General features: G+C 39.0%; 1 protein-coding gene across 1 annotated transcript in view; it reads left to right on the top strand.

The window, feature by feature from the left end:
• LOC127353574 (copine-8-like) overlaps positions 1 to 22,951 on the top strand; it is a 63,212-nt gene that overhangs the window by 25,748 nt on the left and 14,513 nt on the right. Inside the window, exons 6-15 of the mRNA XM_051382906.1 lie at positions 3,819 to 3,895; positions 11,631 to 11,694; positions 13,545 to 13,648; positions 14,794 to 14,898; positions 15,935 to 15,976; positions 16,956 to 17,031; positions 19,799 to 19,855; positions 20,939 to 21,000; positions 21,270 to 21,316; positions 22,750 to 22,931. Of these exons, the coding sequence (XP_051238866.1) occupies positions 3,819 to 3,895; positions 11,631 to 11,694; positions 13,545 to 13,648; positions 14,794 to 14,898; positions 15,935 to 15,976; positions 16,956 to 17,031; positions 19,799 to 19,855; positions 20,939 to 21,000; positions 21,270 to 21,316; positions 22,750 to 22,931 (816 nt within the window). The remainder of the gene's footprint in view (positions 1 to 3,818; positions 3,896 to 11,630; positions 11,695 to 13,544; positions 13,649 to 14,793; positions 14,899 to 15,934; positions 15,977 to 16,955; positions 17,032 to 19,798; positions 19,856 to 20,938; positions 21,001 to 21,269; positions 21,317 to 22,749; positions 22,932 to 22,951) is intronic.

Genomic DNA, 22,951 nt, shown 5'->3' with positions numbered 1-22,951 from the left:
CCAAAAAATGAACACAATAACTGCTGGAAGTTTCTCATTGTTCTATTAAGTCTTTGGTTGTTTTAACTGCATACTTTTCTAATGCAGACAAGTTTACATCGTGAAATAATAATCATTACAAATTTCAATTTAATTTAGATTTATTTACAGAAATTAATGAAATGCTATATATATAATATGCTGTAACCCCACTGTGTGTATGTGTGTGTGTATATATATATATATATATATATATTAAAGTTTTCTTATGCCCCTTAAAGATCCAGTGTGTAACATTTAGGAGGGTCTCTTGGCAGAAATGGAATATAATATTAATAGGTGTGTTTTCATTAGTCCTTAAAATCAAGAAGGCCTTGCGATCCCCCCATGAAGCTTTGGTGACCCCTAGTGGGGGTTGAGGCCAGTGCTCTAGTAAGCATGGAAGACCTATTTCTCCATGTTCCTGTTTAAGTTTTAAGGTTTTATATGAAATTATTGGTTTTCTGGCATTACATTTACATACACCTAGATATGAGTTCTGTTATGATGTTGTTGGTTAATATTCTGTTGATTTAGTCATCAAATTATACACAGATCGCGTATCAGCACCATTTTATAAATATGCTAGTCATCTGGTTAAAATAGATGCTTTATGGATTTAACAAAGAGATCACATTGGAATAAAAACATTTTGTAGCCTTAGGCATTCACCACTGATTTCAATAGGGAGAGATAGCTCATCAAAATCCAATCCAACGGGAAAAATCATCTCAAAGTCTACAGGCTTTTTCAAGATTAAAATGCATAAATGTTAGAGACAACTGTCATTTGACAGGCTTTAATAAAGAGGTGATATTATATTACCTTTATCATTCCTACTCAGACATTTGTTTCCTTCTGCTCTTTCTCATAAGAGTTCAAATTTTGCAAACCTCCTGCCACTGCTGATCATAAAAGGCAGGTTAGTTACTCCCAATGACTGTTCAGCCTGCCTTTCTCGGTCTACTTCTACCTCCATCTTGATTTAAAACCTGTAACTTCAGATTTCACTGCCCTACAGCCCCATTCTTCACTTTCAGTTCAAACAGAAGCTCCAGCAGCACCCTGCTCCAGTTCTGTCTATACCCCGGCTCCATCTCCACCCCCAGCCCCAGCCCCCTTCCTATTACCCGTCTTCATACTCATTGCCAACTGCAGGCGGAGTTCTTTTCCTCAACCCCAGCCCCAGTGTGCCCCCGGGCTTATACTGAGAGCGCTGAGCAATGTGAGCGTAGCGACTCACTCTCAGCATGAAGGCTGAGGACGCTTGGATGCGTCCTGTCGGAGCTGTGGATGTGTGGGATTAGAGATCTGGCACGCAGTGATGGCTCCATTGTCCGGGCAGTCCATCCCCTGTCGCATGGCTTTAAATAACAGAAAGTGTAAGAAAAAAAATGCACACAAGTACAGTATCTCTCTTGGCAGCTTCATTGGCAGTGTTGGAGGATGCCTTCTTCTTCCCATCACAGCAGATGTTTTCCCTGCGCCATATGGTTTGCATACCTTGTGCAGATATGGCTGTAGGGGAAGATGTGCAAACACAGAGCATACAGTAAAATCTAATTAAGGGCTGGGTTTCCTGTTTTCTAGTGGATGAAGTTGATGTTTTTTTATTATGACAGACGCTTATCGCGGCCCTGTGCACAATTCTTTATTTTACCTCTGTTCATCTGTGTGGTAAAATACAACAATCTCCATCTTACAAACAGTAATCTCATTTCAAAGGCTTTCTTTATTATTTTAAACTCGGTGATTAGCAAGTGAATCCAAGCAGGGAAATAGCTTTTTTGTTTGCAGGCAGTAATTAGGTTAACTGGCTGTGTGTTCCCTCATGCTACTTGAAAGCAGTCAGAATTTTACTGCAAACATTTATTTCCCTTATTAAATGTAGGCCTATCATTGCTAGAAAAAAGCTTTTTTGTGACGTTTTCAGTTTTATTAGACTGTTGAAAGTTGTGGGACTGCACCAGTTGTTCCCAAACTGGGATTCAGGACCGCTCCCAGGGATCTGAAGATAAATCTTAGGGGTTTGTGAGATGATGCTCCTCAAAAGGAGCTTTTCAAGCTTTTTCTCTAAGCTTTTGCTTTTTTTACCTTAAGAAATGCTGAATAGTTTTCCCCCCTTTTTGAATGAAGCAATCAGAGAAGTTTAGAGGGGAAAAAACACTATTGAAGTATTCACGACTCCTACACATAGGGTAGGCACCCTGTAATGAGGGCTAACGGAAACTGCCTGATTTCAGGGGGTTACAAAGAAGAGCCTTTGGCTAGCCATAAAAGGAAACTTACCCCTCCTAAATCCCGCCCCTTTTAGCTCTGTGCTCCAATAAGAGTTCAGCACTTAGATATGCTGTGTGGCCTACTAGGCTCGTCAATGTTGAAAAGACAACCACATTTTGAAGACATATGTGTTTATATATTTATATTCACATCTTGAGTTAGCTAATGTGAGCAGCACTTTAAGGACAAAGACACGGTCTGGATATAAGATGCCTAATAAGCAGAGGGACTAGGAGGAATGTAGGACTTCAGCTGTGATCTTTTTTTACTTTGAGATACCCTTTAACCTTTTTTTTCCCTGCCACCACTGAACCTGTTAATCTAAGGCTCCTCAGCCTCTAGCCTTAGCTTTCTGAGGCATAGCAGGCACTGGGCTGGGGCTGCTAGCTTGCAGCAGACTTCTTATGGAACGGCCAGTGCATTTTTGTCATCTCTTTATGTTTCGAGACCTCGGCTGGGGGAGAAATTTGCTCAGCACCGGCAAAGATCTTTGGAGCAGCTTTCTGCCCGCCGGATTCAACACGGCTCATCTGTCAAGCACTTTTACAACACGCACGCACACATGCACGTACGCTTACTCACACACACACACATATATACACAATCTGGTGGGGGAGGCCTCAGTATCGGCGCGTGAACAATCATTCCTTGCCTGTTGTAAACAGACTTTTTATACCCCCTCCACTCTTTCTGCTTTGCTCTTATTGCTTGCCAAAGGCTCCTCCTCCCCCAAACCCAAACCCTCTCTCATGGTCACCCTACAGTGATCAACAAGGACACAGGATCCCCTGCACGCTGGGCTTAGGAAGGAAAAAAGAAAAAGAAAAATATTACTTTTAACTTGCTTTAATGTCTTTGAATCTTTGTCTCTTTTGTCTTGACCGATGAAGATATTATGATTAAAGTGGCAGAAGGGCTTCAACTAATGATTAATCTAAATATTGGTTAATATGTTGACTCAATTAATTAATAAATTATTTTGTTTATAAAATTCAGGAAATTGATAAAAATGCCCATTTATAATTAATGATATAAAGCTGACCGAGGTACTGTTTTATTTGACTAATAGACCAAAACCCAAGAATATTCAACTTACATTATATTTGGTTCAGTTGTTTATCAAGGAAAATAATTAAATCACATTTGACCATGTGTAACCAGAGAATGTTTGGTATTTTCTCTTGAAAAATGAAGTTTAATAAAATAAACATAAAAGTGCAAATAAAAACAACCATTTATAACTAAAACTGTTGGAATGAAATGAAAATGACAATAAAATGTTATTGTGAAAATAAACAGATGAAGTAACATTTCAGAACAATGAGTTCAGTTTAAAAAAAATATTATTTATTTATTATATGTATAAATGGATTAATTTAATGGTTATAATGTATTTTCATTCATTTATTTCATATTAAGATATTAATTTTGGGAACGTTGAGAAACGTACTGTGCTCTTTTTGTTTTAGCGTGTGTGTGGCTGCTTCATGTGTTTACTTGTATGTTTTTCACACATGCAGGACTTCCTGGGCCAGGCGTTCTGTACACTAGGTGAAATAGTCGGCTCCCTGGGAAGCCGCTTGGAAAAACCTTTGATGTAAGTAGTACACGTTGCCATGCACACATACGCACCAACAAACAAACACACTCAGTGCTATTTTAATTAGACCCTCCTAATTGAAAGCGAAGGGGCAAAGGCTTGTATCGCATGACTCTAATCAGTGAGCCACTATCAATAGGTGCCCCATAAAGCTGTTTGGGCACATGTTTTGATTTTAGATTCTGTTCCGTTCAGTGATATGAATTGAAAATTTGCATGTTATTTTAAGATCACTTGCCAGTGTTTGTCTTTGAAGCCAGGCAGGGGCATGAAAATGAGCCAAGATGTTGATGAAAGCGTACACTGTCTCCATCAGCCAAATGAGATGAATAGTTATACAGCAGCAGGCCTAATGACAGACCGTAAACATGTTGAGACGGTAAACAGTGTAGTGAAAAGGGACAGTTCACCCAAAGGGAAGATGTCAGTGGTGAGCTCCCAGCTCATTTTCTGAAGAAGCCTAAACTGAACTGAAGCCTCAACTGAAGCCTAAAGAAATAATCAGGGACATTTTCATATGAATAAATGTCTGATTTTGGCTCTTTATCACTGATTACTATAACAAAATAGTGATTAAACCTATAGCCAGTTCATGAAATAATATGTTTTAGCTTGAAAACATCCTCTGTAGTCCACAGGAAGTCTCTCCATGTTTCCAATCACTCTCTAACTATCTATTGACTATCTGATATTTAAAACAGCCGTTTGTTTGACATAAACAGAAGAAGAACTGAGCACTGAGCATGATCGCCTACGTGGTTGAAGAGACAAAGGAGTATGTTACCCACAGAAATGCAAATATCATCTACAAAACATTTGACGTTTGATGTTTGATGTTGCGTGCTGCGGTCGTCTTATGCACTAACATATGATGTGTAGACTACATTTAAATCAGATCACAATTGCCATATAAGGCTAACTTCCTGTTTCCAGTAGGTGGCGCTGTTTGTGTGACTAAATATTATACACGCATGTAGATGTGTTCAGGGTGGGAAGTTTGGTGGTGATTGGACAAAGTACACCGAAGTTATGACAACTTCCTGTTTCGTGGCGAAACATTGATACATTTTCAGGATACGCCCTCAGATGAACACTCACAAACAGTCCAACTTTTAATTGTGGTTGTGTTAATCATACTGGCCAAATTTCTCGATTAATCAATTAATTGTTTGGTTCATAAAATGTCAGAAAATGGGGAACATTTTTATAAATGTTTCCCAAAAGGCCAAGGCACATCCTCAAATGTCTTGTTTTGTCCACAACGCAAAGATATTCAGTTCACTGTCATAAGCCCTATTCACACGGGACTAGTACTACCAGTATACCATTTAGTAATGACCCTCCCACATTTGTGTTTCGTGAGGTTCATTTGCACGGGATGAGCAAAGTCTGTATTTTACTTGAATTTACAGACATCATCCCGCAGTCTGCATGTTAATGAAGCTACCACTGCTGTGCCACATGCATAAATGCACACCTATCTCAAGTTGAAGAGGTGCTTATTGTTTCTGCTGCTGTGTGATGCTGTGGTACTTATTTATTGAAGGTCAAAGGAAAGAAATGGACAAACAGCCAGCTGTGGACAAGTGCTGATGTTTCATCCCAGATACATTCAGTGACATCTGAATGACATTATTGTAAGATTCCTTCAACTAACTTGTTTCAGACCGGCCTGGGTCACATTAATAGCTGTATTTTTACGGACATTTCAGTAGGTTATGTTATAAATGCGATACTATAGAAAAGGAAAAAAAGGAAATACATGAAAGTTAATTTGTTATCTTGGAGAGCTCTGTGTGTGAGCACCTGCTAACTAAGGCCACTGAAACTGTGGCATTTGCACTATGCAATTTTCATTATGGACCAATCTCGGTGCTGAAAGGTGGAGAAAAGCCTGAAACACTGAAGATAGCTGCAGAAGCGCCTGAACTCACTGTAAAAATAATTGCTGATCCTATAATACATCAGTGACCTGTATGCTCACGCTCATGCTTTTTTGATTTTTGCCAGCAATAAATTATGTAATGGTACAAAGCAAACAAGGTTAAATTTCTGCTAACCAAGAGCAATTCAAGGCATGGCTCTGGCATTGGTTGCTACGTTGTGTTGACTGATGGGGTGATGTGTAAACTACAAGCTAGTTTGTATCATTGAGTCAATAGCCCATATAAATTGTAGGAACACTGCAGATAGTAACGTTATTTTAAATGATTGCAATTTATGTGTTAGCGTCTAGTGTAGGTCTGCTCCCTAATAATCAACTAAACCGTTAGTTGATGAGAAGAGTCGCTGTCGACCCGTTTTGCTAGTCGGCAAAAAAAACTAGGGGTGGGAAAAATAATCGATTCTTCGATGCATCGCGATTCTCTTTTGGGTTCTATGAGGTCGATGGGAAGATGGACAAGACCTACACTGTTTAAGGTGTGTAGAAGTCAAATTAAAAACTTCGGAAATACAACCAATCTGCGAAACCACATTTCTCGACACCACTCAGAGTTGGGGGAAAAGCGACCCGTTCCTAATGGCAGCCAGAAGACAATTGAGCAGGCAGTTGCACAGCTGCCACCAAACTCGGATAGGGCCAAAGGGATTACTAAATACATTGCGAAATTTATTGCAAAAACCATACTCTGTCTGTGATAAAATTGTGTAGCATAAAGGTTTTTTTTTTGTCTCAGGGTTATGCTACTTATTACCAATAACAGGAGGATTTTGTGTTTGAAGTCTTATTCTTATAATTGACTAAGAGCAGCTTTTTCTTTAATGACATAGAAAAGAAAGATTAGAAAGAAAAGAAAAATGAATCGTTTTTTATACATACTTCCATATTGTGTTAAAATGCAAGCTGCATTGTTCATAGAAAGTCATATTTGTGACAAGAAAAGCCTTTTCTCTAATAAAATATAGAGAAGGTAATTCATCTGTTGATTGTCTTTAATGAATATCACAAAAGTAGTAGGAAGTGATTAGCAAACTCTGAGTAGCAAACTCAGATGTATATATATATATATTTTAAAATCACGCATGAAAGTGTACATTAAAAAACTGTTGCATCGAGATGCATCTAATCGTTGACCGGTAGTATTAACGTATTGTTTCAACACTGTTGCCTTTGCTGTTGTAACACAGCACTGCTGAATGTGCTTGAAGCAGTAGCTGCTGCCATTAGGTTCTTAATGGCCCGATTAGCTGACTGTACCCGCTCTGGGAGCTCGAGTGCATTTACTTGTGTACTGTAGCCTATTTTAGTACAAATTTGAGGCACTTGTACTGTACTAGTCTTTTATTGACACTTTCTACTACTGCACTACTTTTCACTTCACTACATTTATCTGGCAGCTTTATATACTTTACAAATCAAGATTTTTGCCCACAAAACATACAAAGAGCTTATAGAATATGATGTTTTGTTCTAAATTAAAATACCCTACAGTTTATACAAGTACAGCTGAAAGGATGTGTCAGTTAATCAGTCGACGGACAGATATTATATATTATATATATTATATATATTATAACTTTTTGGATATTTAGGTTATTTTTGTGATGTTAATTTCACATTATTTTCTGAATTTTTACAAACCCAACAATCCTTTAATCAGTCAAGAAAATAATCCACAGATTTATCCATATCCAATAATTAGCCAACTCAATCTACACCAGTGAAAGTGGTGTTGTTCACAACAAATATACATACATATATACATAGGTTTTTATTTTTATTTTAAATCCATGAAAGGATCCTCATAAGACATAGACCAACAGTTGTTTATTGTACTACATTGATAAACTGGGTTGGAGTGTGTTATATTATCTCAGCTGCACTGTAACTGTTCTCTAACACAGAGAGCAGAACTGCAGCATCTTCTTGAGCTTACTGAAGAGAACAATTTGTTGTTGCTTTTGTTTTTTCCTCCTGAGGCAACGAACCATCAGTAGTCTGACCCTTGCCTCATCCCTTGACACACACACACACACACACACACACACACACACACACACACACACACACACACACTTGACACCACTCCAGTGTCTATGTGTGTCTGTAGAGTGAGCGAGTAAGAGAGTGAGAGAGTGAGAGAGAGAGTTGACTGTACTGTATGTCTGTCTCTGTCAGTATGTGTGTGTGTGTGTGTGTGTGTGTGTGTGTGTGTGTGTGTGTGTGTGTGTGTGTGTGTGTGGCAGAATCAATGAACAGTAGCAGCTGAATGGGCCTGTTGAAGAATGACACACAAGAAATATGATGTAAGAATGTGTTGCTGTCGCCGGGTTATGTAATCACCTCTGCCTGCAGTCATTCACTCAGATCTGTTGTGTGTCTGTGTATGTGTAGGTGTGTGTGTGTGTAGGTGTGTGTGTGTGTGTGTGTGTGTGTGTGTGTGTGTGTGTCTGTGCATACTGTACCTGAATGTGTTGTCTTAGATATGAAAATATTTGTAGATGGTCTTTGTTATTCTGTAATGCTGTATGTGTTTGTAAGTTTGTACAACTGTATGTGTGTGTGTGTGTGTGTGTGTGTGTGTGTGTGTGTGTGTGTGTGTTTTTTGTACTCACTTCTCTGCCTCCCAAGTGAAGCACAAAAAAACAAACACCTTAAGTCAAAAGCATCACACTACTGCTCACTCGAGTGGAGGCGGATCACAAAAATTAAGAGCAACAAAGACTATTGAGATGACAATAAGCTCCAAACACATAAAACAGTTTCATTGTGAGACTAGCTCACATTTTGTGTATGCTATAAAACAACTTCAGTGACAAAGAGAATGTTTCTCAGCACAGTCTGTGTCACTGAAATCCTTTATTAACTTTGGCTGCTAACCAAATAAAAGTAAACAAACAACCACCGATTGACAATATATATTTGCATGTGTGTATGTCCACCACCAAAACCATATTGGTTACTCTTTGCACTGTTCCAACAATCATCAAATCTGGTGTCTTAACAGTCTAATCGTTAGATGTGAAAATATTCTGGCTCTACACGGTGTCACTGCCTCGTGAATGCCCGACCTCCCTCTCGCTCCTCCCTGAGTTCACGCCTCTCCTATCCCGGCCTGTTCCTGGTCCTGGTCAGAGCCATAAGTCACCTTGTTGCTGTATTTCCTGTCATCAAACTGGTCAAAATAAAGCCCTAATTCACCAAGTTAGTTGTCGAAAATATTCTGGCTCTACAGCTGTTTTTCCTCTCACTCAGTGTGTGTACTGCAGGGGCTCTCGTTCTTCAGAAGCAGACCATTACATTTTCTAATTATTGTCTATTACACGAATCACTCCAAAATAGCCGATATATTTGTCCAATCACCCAACCCTAGTATCAAGGCACCCTGGATCCGTATCTTTTTAAATGGCCTTCTTAAAACTGCTGTTTTCACTGTAGCACGTATTTAAATAAAAATATGCCTCATGTATCCTAAGATTGTCTATTACAACCCTATTGTCAGACAGACCAATGATATTGGACAGCACCCCCCCCCATTATGTTTGAAAGTGACAATCAGTTGTGATGACAGATTGGTTTCATTGGCGACATTTATTTTTTTAATGATCTGTTTCTACAATATTCGCACACACTATACTATGGTTATGTTTCATGTCAAGGAAAGATTGTCATTATGGTTAAAAAAAGCAAAAATAGCCAGTGTTAACCTCAACCCCCTTACTTTCTGTCTCATTTCATTAAGATCACGTGTTTATATTTTATATTACGAATCGCGAAACTGCTACTAGTACGCACAAACAAATCGCTATGTATTTTTGAAATACAAATAAAAAAGAACAAAACATCTCCTCTATTAAATACAATTTTAAGTATGTTGCAGGCTTTGCAGGTGCATGCTGCTTTATCAGTCAAGAACATAAGATATATCTGCATTATTACAAATATATAAGATATCGTTTATTAGCACAAAAGTATCGCAATCTAAAAACCCATTTCAGTGTAAACCACGTACTGATGTTCACTCTCCCTAAACTCAACAGCCTTTCATCTACTCCTCCATTTTTCTAGTGACTGTGCTCTTCCTCTCTGTGACTCTATCCATCTCTTTCTTATTCTCTCTCTGCCATTTTTCCATCTGCCCCCTAACTGAGCAATCTCTCTGCTCGTATAGTGAATTAATTCACTGAATTCTTCCCTGTGCATCAAAGGACGCCAGTGTGTCTCAGGTGACAGGGAGATTATCAAAGCCTTGCTTCAATTAGCCATCAGTTTCTCCACATGCTATTGTGGGCTCTCTTGGCCATTACTGGACATCACTTAGGCAAATAAAATTATTGCTCTCCTTCCTCGTTCTAAATCAGGCAAATTAATTTAGTCTATTTTTTGTGGTCCGTCTCCCTTTGGCTTTATTGGCTGAATGTTACATTTCTTCTGCTCAGGATGCAAACAAAAAAACAATTGCAGCTGAAATCTTACTTGCGGTGGTTACATTACTGTGATGTTTTTTTTTTTAACGTTTTCATTCAGCAATATTTATTTAGACTGTCAGGATAATGAATGTGAGAGAGACTTCGAAGAAGAGAAATTTGATGCTGCTGCAGGGGTTTAACTGATATTTGAACCCCAGAATAATCATAGAGCTTGACTAATATTGTCATAAATACTTCAGTTTGCCTGAAACTGTTATGTGATGTGGATGAATACAACATGAAGAAAATGAAACACGAAAGGTGCTTTATCAAATGTCAGTGCAACAAAATGCATTTTATCATCTAACCAGAAAGCTCAAGCAGTCGTGAAGTGCATATAAATATACTGTATACAGCTGAATGAATGATACTATAAAAAAATAAACAACAAAACATTATGGGGCAGGACAGAAGAGGAGCTGGACAGCTCAAGATAGATGGTTGGGGGCACCTAGTTGGCTCAGTCAGTAGAGCTGGCGACCCATATATGGAGTTGCTGCAGCGGCCCGGGTTCGAATCCGACCTGCGGCCCTTTGCTGCGCGTCATCCCCTCTCTCTGTACCCCCCTTTCCTGTCCATCTTCAGCTGTCACTATCCAATAAAGGCATGAAAAGGCCAAAAAAATAACTTAAAAAAGATAGATGCTTGGAGCAGGTCAGGAGGGTAACCAGGAAGAAGGGCAGAAGGGCAGATCAGCTCTAGAGGACATGCAAGAGGACGGCCAGCCCGGTGGAGCAGCTATGGTGGCTGGTGATGAAGGCGGGACCCCTCTAGAGGCTGGTGATGAAAGTAGAACCCCTATGGTGGCTGGAAATGAAAGAGGGAACCACTTGGAGGCTGGCGGTGAAAGTGGGAGCTCAAGAAAGCCAACTGGCACCAGGAGCTCCAGCTCCAGGTTGGGGCAGGGTACTGATTAAAATGTAGGTATCTGGAGAATAGGACCAAGCTGGTGGAGCCAGGGAAACAGGAGACTGCTGCAGCGTGGAAACTGGTGACAGCAACTGTGGATCAGGAGCAAGTAAAAGTCCAAACAACACTGGGGAAAGGGCTGGAACACTCGTAAAAAGATGAACTGGCACAGAAAGGATCATACAGGATAAATACACTATAACTATATAAAAGACTATAACAATAATACAATATACAATATAGTTTAAGAGTTATTCTCTGTATTATCCTCTTATACCCAGACAGATTTTCCCTCTAACTTTCTTGGTTGGAAACATTATCCTACCTGTCACAAACTCATTGCTCGAGGCCTGCTTGAATGAAGTATGTAATATAAATGGGAATATTTCGTTTTTTGTCTTTTTTTTCCTAGTGGTATCCCAGGGAAGAAATGTGGCACCATCATAGTGAGAGCAGAAGAGCTGAGCAACTGCAGGGTAAGAGTCTGTGTGGTTCCCGTGTTGATTCATCTGAAGTTGAACTTTCCTACTTTACTCTAAACTTTCTGGTTTTTAGACCTTACACGGTTACAAGCCTGCCCCATCTGGTGCTCCACACAGTTTAAACTAAACACTAATAACTAGAAGTGCTCTTTAACACAAGTCTGGTTGTAACCAGAAGATGTTGCCATAAATATCATTAAAAAGCTGTAATCACCAACAATTTAACACAAACTTAACTTATACATGAATGCCCTGTCAGTTTATAATTATTACTATCCATCCATCCTCCAGTGGACATGAAGTTGAATCAACAAAAACTAAACTTTATAACCTTTATAACCGTACAGTTTATTACAGGGCTGTTGTTTAAGACTGCATTAGTTTTATATAGGCGTACCTAATAAACTGAAAAGTGAGTGTACAATTACACACATACAGTATATGTTTCTTAACACTTTCCTGCAGTGCATTTTACCACTGATGCTGTTCTGCTTTAAGAATGCACCAGAGACATTAGCGTTGCTATAACACGAGTAATGTGACTTCAGTTAGAGAACTAAGTGTATTATGTACATTCTGAAAATACTACTGTACTACTGTAAGCCAGAAGAAAATCAAGCACTATTACAGAATAGATAGTGCTTCAATTTAACAAATTATGTTCACTTTAAAGATTAGTAGTAACTTTTGCACTGCGGATGTTTACTCTTTATTTCTGTTTGCTCTGTAGGAAAAAAAAAAAATTTTGTTGTCACCCAGTGTAAAAGGACCGTTTTTCAGTGGAAGCGGACTGTGTCTTGAATGGCTTCAGTTGGACTTTGTGATGAGCCAGACTGCGTCTATTTGAATAAATCTTTCTTTCGAAGGGGAAAAACATTAACTCAAACATTTGGGCACTGTTAGAAAAAACTGCTACTTGTGAAGAAGTACCTCAGCATTCTGGGTCCGTTTTGTTGTATGGTGGTGTTTTTCCACCTGTTGACATACAATATTATACAAACCAGATATTTCTAGTGCAGCCACAGTGAAGTGTGATAGACAGACTTTAATTTTTTTCTTTTTTAGGTCAAAACTTCAAACAGTGAATGTCACATTTTGGTGACATTCCTTCAAATCAAAGAGCTGCTCTGAGCTGTCATTTTTACCAAAGTGTAGCAAACATAAGGAGAGAAAAACATTGTAAAAGAGGAAGATACACCAATTTCTCTTCTGGCAATATGTCAGGATGTACTGCAACCATCAGAGATGTTGACCAAGATTTGCTTGTTTTACTCATTTGTTTTCCATCTACATACTGTAGAAATGATAAATGAAATAAGCTTGCATCAATTCTGGGTGCTTTCCAAAGGCATCCAGGGAAACAAAGCAAATAGCTTAATTAAGAACCACAATGAAGTGAAATTCATGACACCAAACAACTTAATTACACACTTTATACAAACACTGAAACATAACCCCTGCACATCAGCAATTATAGATTTAAGAAGATAAAATGAAAATAGTATGCAAGTGTCAGATTGCTCGAGGGTAAGATTATGCCTGATAAACTTGATTTAATCTTCTTGTCTCTGTTTTGGGGCAGGTGAGGATAAAGTTTGAATGATCAGCTTCCGGGACTCATTATATACAAAAAGTGTTCTATCGAATCGACTTTTAAAATCAGAATTATTCTCCAAAAACGTATCTGTCACTTGTGGAGAAACTGAATAAACAGCGCTGTCGTAGGTGTAAACTGATAGAGAACTGGCATATCACTCTTCATCATCCTTTTGACAAATAATATTACTTCTGATAGCAAGCTTGTGTGTCATTTTTTAAAATTATTTTGGTTACTTCCTTTTCAGGAGTCGGTGATGCTGCAGTTTTGTGGCAACAAGCTGGATAAGAAGGATTTCTTCGGAAAATCAGATCCCTTTCTCGTCTTTTACCGCAGTAACGAAGATGGCTCGTAAGTTTGATATCTATCATCAATCTCAGTTTAACACATAAAAACAAAGATGCCTCGAATGCATAAAGACTCTGAGCGCGATTATTTAAGCTCCAAAAAAGCCGCCATACACATCCTCTATATGTCTGTAAGGTCAGGACTTCCTATATAAGGTTACATAATCCTTGGTGCCATATATGTGTTTATGTGTATATATATATTTATGTCGTCCAGCCATTAGCAGGAGAAAGCAGCAGGAAGAGATATAAGCAGAGATAATAGGACAGAGTTGACAAGAGGAAAATAAAGGGAGAAAGGATGGATAAGATGGAGTTAAGTGAAAACTGTGTGTGGAGGTCGCCGTTTCTTTGCCCCGCAGATGCTTTTATTGAAGTCGACTTCAGCGTCTTAGCTAACACATTCTGTTTTTTGCAGCTGGGTATTTACTGATGCAGCCTAAATGTTGAGCCGCAGGGTATAACAGCAGCACGCTGGGGCTACAAAGAGCCAGACTAGGTGCCACATACAAAAGAACAGAAAGTGGTTGTTTCGGCCAAAGATTGTGCTTTATGAAATACTTTTAACATTACACTCTACTTAATCACAAAGACAACATGTGCACACAGGGTTTTGTCCAACTGAAATTAAACTGCATTTCCTGCAGGCAGCTTACATATCTGCTCTGTAAATCACACGTCCTGTGATCTCCCCTTGAGAAAAAAAAAACAGAAAACCAGAATAGAGAAATTTGTATTTTTTTAAATAACGTGTATATATTTAGCTGGTTAGTTTGGAGAGCTTTATTTTCCCTCTCCAATATGTTTCTATTGATTGAAATGCCAGGGGGTTGCAAACAGAACAGTGGGTCGAAGAATTTGATTGACTAGCCCTACTCAGACCGGGCTAGTGAGTTAACAATTAGCTTGCCAGCTACAGCGACTAGCCCGGCGAGTGATCATTATGTCACCAAGCTTCCTGACCCACATGTTTAACGCGGGCACGCATTGTCATTCTGTGACTTCAAGACGCCCCCGCTGCTGAGATTAAGAGGAGCATTTCTGATATTTCCCAAGACCTTTTTTCTTCATTTTATTAATAAAAAACTATTAATGATACATAAAAAAAACACACATTGAGATCTGTTAACGTCTGTGTATGTCCCATAGGTATACCATCTGCCACAAAACAGAAGTGGTGAAGAATACTCTGGATCCGGTGTGGCAGGCTTTTAAAATTCCTGTCAGGGCGCTGTGTAACGGAGACTATGACAGGTACAGTAGAAACTAATGCAAACATTTAGCTGACAGTGTTTACAGTTAGACCAATAGAATAAATAAAAAAAAGAAATATATGCTTATATTATGCTTACATATTAACACAGGGACAAAAGAGAACAACTGTGTTTCATAATAACCTTGTTACTTTAGCTACCCAACAAAAGCTGAAGTAAGTCTAACTTCTTGTTATTGAAAGTTTCATCAGTTTCTGTATAAACTGGTCACAAGGCACAACCAGAGTACCGCTGCACTGTGCTTGTAGTTTGTTACGACTTACAGCAGTGCTGTAGCAAACAAAACCTTGCTAATGTTACACTGTGTTAACAGAAATCTTGGATTAATTTAATTTAACCCACAAATCCCCAAATTTACTTAGATAACAAGATTTGACAGTGTGCCATTGGCTAATATCATCTTTATACCATCTGAGAGTTACAGGAATTACCAGGTTCCCACATGTTACATGCCGATAGAGCCAACTTGGCTCTTATTATGCCTGAAAAAGCACAAAAGCACATTATTAACATGGACAAACATAGCTGCCTTACGTCAACCAAGTATCATTTAAGGTAGTTAAAAGCTAATTGAATGAATATAGCGCTATATTGACCATGCACAGTGCTTGCAACGCCCACACAACCAACTCTTTGATCATACAGCTGTCAGATGGTAAACACTCACAGGTCATAAACAGTACCACCAGTACCTAATGGTGAAACAGGACTGTCATTGTAATACAGATTTAGAGGACATGGGCCGCCTTGTGTTATCTCCCTCATTTGTATTTATTTATTTTTATCTTTTTATATTTCTTATTTGCCTGGGTTACACCAGCTTATCCTAATAACAACCTTCAGAAAACCGCTCCTTAACTCCCCTCTCTGCATTAGGTCGGCTCGTCCACTTAGGACCCTGGCCTTCCACAGACCGGTTTCCAGCTTTTTAAGCAGAAATACTGTAAATCAGTGATGCTAATTGTTTTTTTAATGGGATTTTCCTCCCCTTCCCTCTGCCCTCTTTTTCCCTGCAGGAGCATTAAGGTGGAGGTGTATGACTGGGACAGAGATGGAGGGTGAGAGAACAATGCTCTTTTCTTTTGTACTGATGAATTAAAGTGAAGATATCTGCACTGCATTGTATGTTATGATGCTCCATTCATCTATACAGTATTATTATTTTATTGACATCCCACTGTGAATGAAACCCCACATACATTTGCAACATGGCCCAGGGGCAGAGTAAATGTCTAAATTACCTATGAGCTATATCTTGTGGCGACTCTGTTATTTCTTTATGTATTAATCCTACATGCTATTCCAAGATATAATATTTTTTCATCTGATGAGATTTATATTGTATGCTGTATAAAATAAAAACTGCCCTGCCCTATAAGAGCATATGTGCAAAGTGGGGAAGGGCTTTTGGGATTACAGTCACAGATCACACTCCAAAATGTTTGTCCTTATACACCCTCTTGTTTTTCACTGTCAGAGCGGATACTGCAGAAAAATATCACTGTAGAGAGGCACATTTGACAACACTCCCTATTGCTTTAAATATACATTAACTATTAATACTGCTTGAATGGTCTCTTGGCAGATCACTTCATACAGTCAGTCGGGGAATAAAGATAGTGTTTATCTTTTGAAGCAAGTGAATTCCCAGTATTTAGGGGCACAGCTTGCTCCCCCTGTATTGGTAATTTCACAGGCAGTTTTTGACATTTCAAGGGCATTTAGCCCTGAGCTTCCATGCATTTCTGACCCCGGCTCCAACTGCACCGATTATCTCCGTGAAATTATGAAATTGGTTGCTACGCCCACGCCTCTGGTTACCTAGGAGCTTATTAGTGATACTACTTTCTGATTGCTCCTGTACTTTGTGGAAGACAGACAATGTGAATACGCTACAAATTAATGAATTATATCTGTACTTCTCAAGACTTTTTTTCTTTACTGTTATTATGGGTACTTAGCGTTTTTTCTGACATTGCTTCACAACAATGGGATTTTCACTTGGGAATAAATGTGACTGTGTGTTCGTCTTTACAGCCACGACTTTATCGGCGAGTTCAGCACCAGCTACAGAGAAATGTCCAGAAGCCAGTCACAGTTCCACATCTATGAGGTGATATTCTTCATACACACACACGTGCACACACACACACACTTGTACTTCCATACTTCCAACAAAGTCTTAACCGTCACATAGCCCTTGGAAGAAGTAAGGACCAGACAAAATATCCCCACTTTCCAAAAATGTCCTCACAAACACTGGTCTGTGCAGGGGAGATCCGTTATTTGGCAGCATTTTGTGACACAGAGCATGAGGTGAAAAAAAGCTAAAAATAGTTTAGGGGAGACACATAGCAGATAACCTGCCAAACTGCAAAACACAGTCTGCATTTCCATCTTGTTGTTCTGTAGAAAAGGATTGCACAACAACAATGCTCTTGCACTGTTTGCAGTGTTTATTACTACTGAATTCTTGAGAGTTGTGTTCAGAGGAAAGCTGAGAGCTGAGCTATAGCTCCAGGCTCCACTGCTAATGTTACTAGCAGCAGTTTAATGGGAAGAGATCCACTTGAAGTGAATAACAGTATTTATTGAGGTTAGTAACAGAGGAAGACTTTGGCTAGCACAAACTCAGTTGGCCCAAGGAACACGGGTAGATGCCTGATTAGTCCGATATGGTGACATAAGACGTAACAGAGAAGATTAAAGCGGAAAGCAGTAGTAGAAATTTACCAATGAAGGAATAAGAAAATGTATTCTTTATTGCCAAAGCTCACTTTAGATAACTACAGACACTCAGACTGTGTTATTTTAACAGACCTGGCTGCTGCATATGAATGCTGATATATTTTGCCTTAATACATGATAATTTGTTATTATTGTGAAGTTCTGGTCGATTAAAAAAACACACATTATTAAATTGTCCTCCGTCTTTAATTGCAGCACAAGCGCTACCAAACAGCAACAGGCTGAACTGACAAAGGGCAGTGCAGCTTGTGTTCGAAGTTTAATCAATTTGAACTTTCGATATAGTGCTGCCCACACAGAGCAATGCGTACATGAGTATCAATCAGCATCATTGTCAGAAAAAACGCCCCCAAAAGCATAAAACATAATAACATATTGGAGGAGGCATTAGCGAAAAGCAGTTTTTCACAATAATATGCAACTACTCTGGACAAATACATACATCAGAGCTAAGATAACATAATATTAGATAGACTTTATTGATTCACACTGGGGTAATTTGCTTGTTTACAGCAGCTCAAGATACAACACAACTGCTAAGAAATAAATACATAATAGAATGGAAAACACAAGATGTAATAGAAAAACAGAGTTATACATACATTATATACACCTTTTTATATCAATGGACTGAGCCTTTGCTTGAAGAAATCCCCAAAAAGGATGCTCCACTTTTTAAAAATGTTTTTAGAGCGCAACCAACATTTTCCAGAAAGTTCCTCAAGGTGAGCTGGTTTTATCCAATTTGACTGCTGTTTCTTCCCAGCGGGCAGGAATGCGTCACCACCTCATACTTATTCAGCAGTATTTTATTGATTTGGAGGCGTACATAAAAATTTGAAATTTAAAAACCTTTCCGCTCTGGTCAGTACTTCGATTCTAGACGTTACACATGGAGGAATACATCAGCAATTATTCACTGACTCCAGTGATTAGTTAACAGGATGCTATTCCCCAGTTGGAATACATAGTGATATACAGTATATGCTGTTAAGCCAGCACCAGTTCCTTAAAAGACTGATTTCTGTCCCCTCTTCTAATATTCAGTGCAGTTTACCGACTGGTCCATTAACTTCTACGCCAGCTGCATGGGAAAACCATAAATCACTGAAGGTCAAGAGTCAGTAAAGTTGCTTACGAAGCACATCCTGAATCACTTACTGTAGAAGCACACGCGTGACGTAACGTGACTTGTCAGACCCATGTCGTCTCTGACTTTTTCTTTCTCCAGACCTCCTCAACCTCTTTTTTGTTTATTCTCCATGAAGTGTTTTCGGCAAAATGCTGACCCTTACACATCTGTGGTACAGATTGTAGGCAAACACTGAATGTGTGTCTGTGACATCACCCAGAGTATACAAAGCCTAGGTGGATAGCCTAGCTCATATTGACTGTGACAGGTTGAAATACCTTTAAAACCAAACAAGAACTCTGAATATCCCCCTGCCCAGGCATTATAAAAATAAAAATATCTATTTAGACACTCACATCTTGTTCAAGGTCCAGTGCAGTGTGTAGGATTACAGGATCACAACTCCCTCGCTTCACCCTCCCCTTCCAAGTGTGAAGGAGAAACTATGGTGGCCGATGTTTGGTTTGTCCCTTCTGGGCTTTTGTAGAAAATGGTGGTTCAACATGGCAGACTCCATGGAGGGAGACCTGTGGCATCTATAGATATAAAAGGCTCATCCTAAGGTTACAAAAACATAACGATTCTTATTTTCAGGTGATTACACACTAATGAAGTGATAGTTATGAATATTTTGCTCCATTTCTGTCAATAGGTTCTGCTAAATGTTACACACTGGACTTCTAAGGGACGTGAGCTTTTTCTGAGAGACGTTTGAGGTTTCGAATCATTTCAGTACAGTCTGACTTCTTCTGGAAGCAGTGTCTAGTGGCTTGTTATAATAATGTGAACAGTGAAAATTAAACATAGCTTCTTCCCTAATTAAACTGACTGTAATGTGGTGATAGAAAATGTATTAAAAAAGCATTTATTTTAATTTTGTTAGAGTCTTAGTTGATTGAACCAACACAAAGCCATGAGTCAGGATCTCTGGCTCGCATTGTATCTCCCAGTGTGCACTGAGACACAACAAAGTGGATTCAAGCTCATGTTTTTTCCACAGGTGCTAAATCCAAAGAAGAAAGGAAAGAAGAAGAAAAAGTACCAAAACTCAGGAACGGTGAGTCAACAGTTTGTGCAGCTTTGACTGATGTTATTTTTTCCATTGTGACACTAAAGCTGTACTTCGACCTTTTGCTTAATACGAAATTGTTATGTGATAGTAAGTGGCAGTGATGTCAAAAAGACAGGTGGAAGTTTGCTTAAAACACATTTTGTTTACAATATTTGCCTGCCTTTTTTTTTGGGTGGGGGGCTTTTTATTGCCAGTGACAGCTATAGAGTGACAGGAAGGGAGGGAAAGAGAGAGGGGGGATGACAAGCAGCAAAGGGCCACAGGTTGGAGTCGAACCTATGGCTGCTGCAGCAAGGACTCAGCCTTGGTGCCCCCCCCAAATACCTATAGTATCACAGTAGCTATTTTATTTACACTTTAACGTCTCATCAGTGTCTTTCATGCTAAAACAATATCTGCATATGGAGATCTTCCTGTGGCTGTAAATATGTATGCCAGCAACTTCATTTTAAGCAAGATCCGATTTGGATTTGGAACTGCCCTGGGACCCCAGATGTCCACGGGCCCCAAAAGCCCCAAGTTCAACTTGTGTGAGCTGTTTTTTTTTATGGTTGATTGTTTGTAAATTAACACTACTGAAGTACAATATCAACTGTATCCCACATTACTATGTTATCTTGTGGTCTTGTTTTGCATTATTGTCAAAATCTAGTTCCAAAACCTTTATTATTTTAGTTCATAATGTGCTCATGTGGTGCATTTCCAAAAGGTTGTTGCATCCAATTACTACAAACTAACTGACATATAAAACCCAAGGCCAGGTAGTGTTCCAGTTTAGGAATACAGGTTGGTTTCTGGATCTTTGTGCCAAATATAATGAGACTTCCATCTATAGTGTGCTGTGTGCACTGTACTTGATTGGAGCTAACAGGGGCTCACCAGCAAGATTTTGCCTCCGGGCCCAGACAGTCTGACTGCTCTGAACAGGTTTTGCCATCACAGAAATAACTAGATATTTGATCATTTATGATTACTGGTTTAATCTGAGAATCCAGTGCTACATTAGCAGACTCTGTTAATACTGTAAAAGTGATTATTTTCTAATTCCTACACGTTTCTCACTGACAGGTCACCCTCTTGTCTTGCCTGGTGGACACTGAGCTCTCCTTCCTGGACTACATCCGAGGCGGGTAAGTTCACAATAAATGGCAGCATGGAATTCTGCAGAGATTAATCACCAAATCCAGAGTGACTTTTGATGTGGTGTAGACTCTGCAGAGACTCAGCTGGGAGGATTACTGCACCGTGTTTATCTCTTAGCTCCAATATTAAGACAGACAGCTGCCGATAACCCGCTGCTTAATTGCTCACTGCTGCATGCTTTGAAACATGCTGTGGTATAATCTAGCATGATTGATGATTCTACGTTACTCCTTACATGATTTATTTTCTCTTGTAGGACTCAGATAAATTTTACAGTGGCAATTGATTTCACAGCATCAAATGGTAAGTGTTTTAAATGCTTTGCTCTTATCAATGATATGCCTTAAGTGTATTGAACAGATAAAGCTTTGGTGGTTAACACTCATCTTTATTTGATGTGAATTCTTAAGTAATTCCTTGGAAGTCAATTTACATATCACTTATTCTAATGACCCAAACTTAGACAATTTTGTGAACATCTCATACTTTAAACATCTGAACGCAGTTTGATGTTCTTTATTAACCGCAATGTGTACAGTTTGTGACTCTGTGTTGATGGAAAGTCATTGCACCCACATTTCTGAAATTGCATTTACAATTTACCATGTAGTCAGAGTATATGAACCCCCACAGGTAAACTACTGTACATTTATCAGTTACTACAATTTAACAACAAACGGACAAAACAAGATATTCTGCGCGGAAGATCTTGTCATAGATGAGTGATGTCCTCATTTTAGAAAGAGATGATTCAGTAAGTTAATATATTTTATGCAGGGGAGAAATGTGGGTTTTCCCGCATTCTTGTCTTTGCAAACATCTGAAATAATCATATTATGCACGTAACTACATTATTTCTGTTTTTCGTTGGCAATTGGGAACAAGTTTTTCTTTGAGGCCCAGTTGCTCATATTTACTAAACTACAAACAGAAGTTGTCAGAATATAACAACTATTTTCTTTTATGATGTTGCACAAAGCAGTCCATTAACATTTATTGAATTTTAAAAGACAAGGCTTGTGAAGTTCTGTTTTCCTTATTAGAGAAATCATGAGAAGACTAAAACCAACAGTGAATTGATCCTATAACAATTATTGTCTTTGTAACCCGAGCCAGATATATCTTATTCAATAAATGATTAAAATCACATGCACTGGGTGACATGCGCCTTCATTATGATGAATTTGTCTTTTTTTTAAAATTCAATCCCACATACACAGTCTTGGTTTGTATAAATCTGCAGTTGAAAATAGTCTCCAAACGAATTAACTATTTACTCCTGTTTGAGTAACGTTTGTTAAAACCAAAGTGCCCAGCTGTTTGGAAATGACTGAAACTTTGATGGCAAGCAATTATGAACTAAAATATATTTCATTATTTATGACAGTGGTAGAAAAGATTTTTGAATATGTCAGCAGGTCACTGTAACTCATCATTTTATTAGTGTAGTAGCTAAACTGCAACTGTGGCTTCATGTTACTTAGCTTTGCTGTAAAATTATCTTTCCTTGCACTCCCCACTGAGGTCTGAGGCAACCAGTGAGAATATTTCTGCCTCCAATGCAGCTGTGCCTTAGAGAAGCATTTGTGTAACTAAAACTCCAGTCTGCGTTTTAACCCCCTTCCACCCACTCCCCTTCTTTTTATTTTAATATGACTCACAGCCCGGGGGAGCAGGCATAATTACAGTTTAGATGCTGATGTGTTTTTTATTGTGTTAAACCATTTGGGTCCCAGGCAACCCGTCCCAGCCCACCTCGCTCCATTACATGAGCCCATACCAGCTGAATGACTACGCCATGGCACTGCGGGCTGTGGGAGAGATCATCCAGGACTACGACAGCGACAAGATGTTTCCTGCATTGGGCTTTGGTGCCAAGCTTCCCCCGGACGGACGGGTCTCGCACGAGTTTGCCCTGGTAAGCAGACGACTCTACCA

The sequence above is a fragment of the Dicentrarchus labrax genome, unplaced genomic scaffold, assembly GCF_905237075.1.
Source record: "Dicentrarchus labrax unplaced genomic scaffold, dlabrax2021, whole genome shotgun sequence".
Taxonomy (NCBI): domain Eukaryota; kingdom Metazoa; phylum Chordata; class Actinopteri; family Moronidae; genus Dicentrarchus; species Dicentrarchus labrax.
Note: the sequence above shows the minus strand (reverse complement) of the source record. Positions and strands in the feature narration are given on the sequence as shown.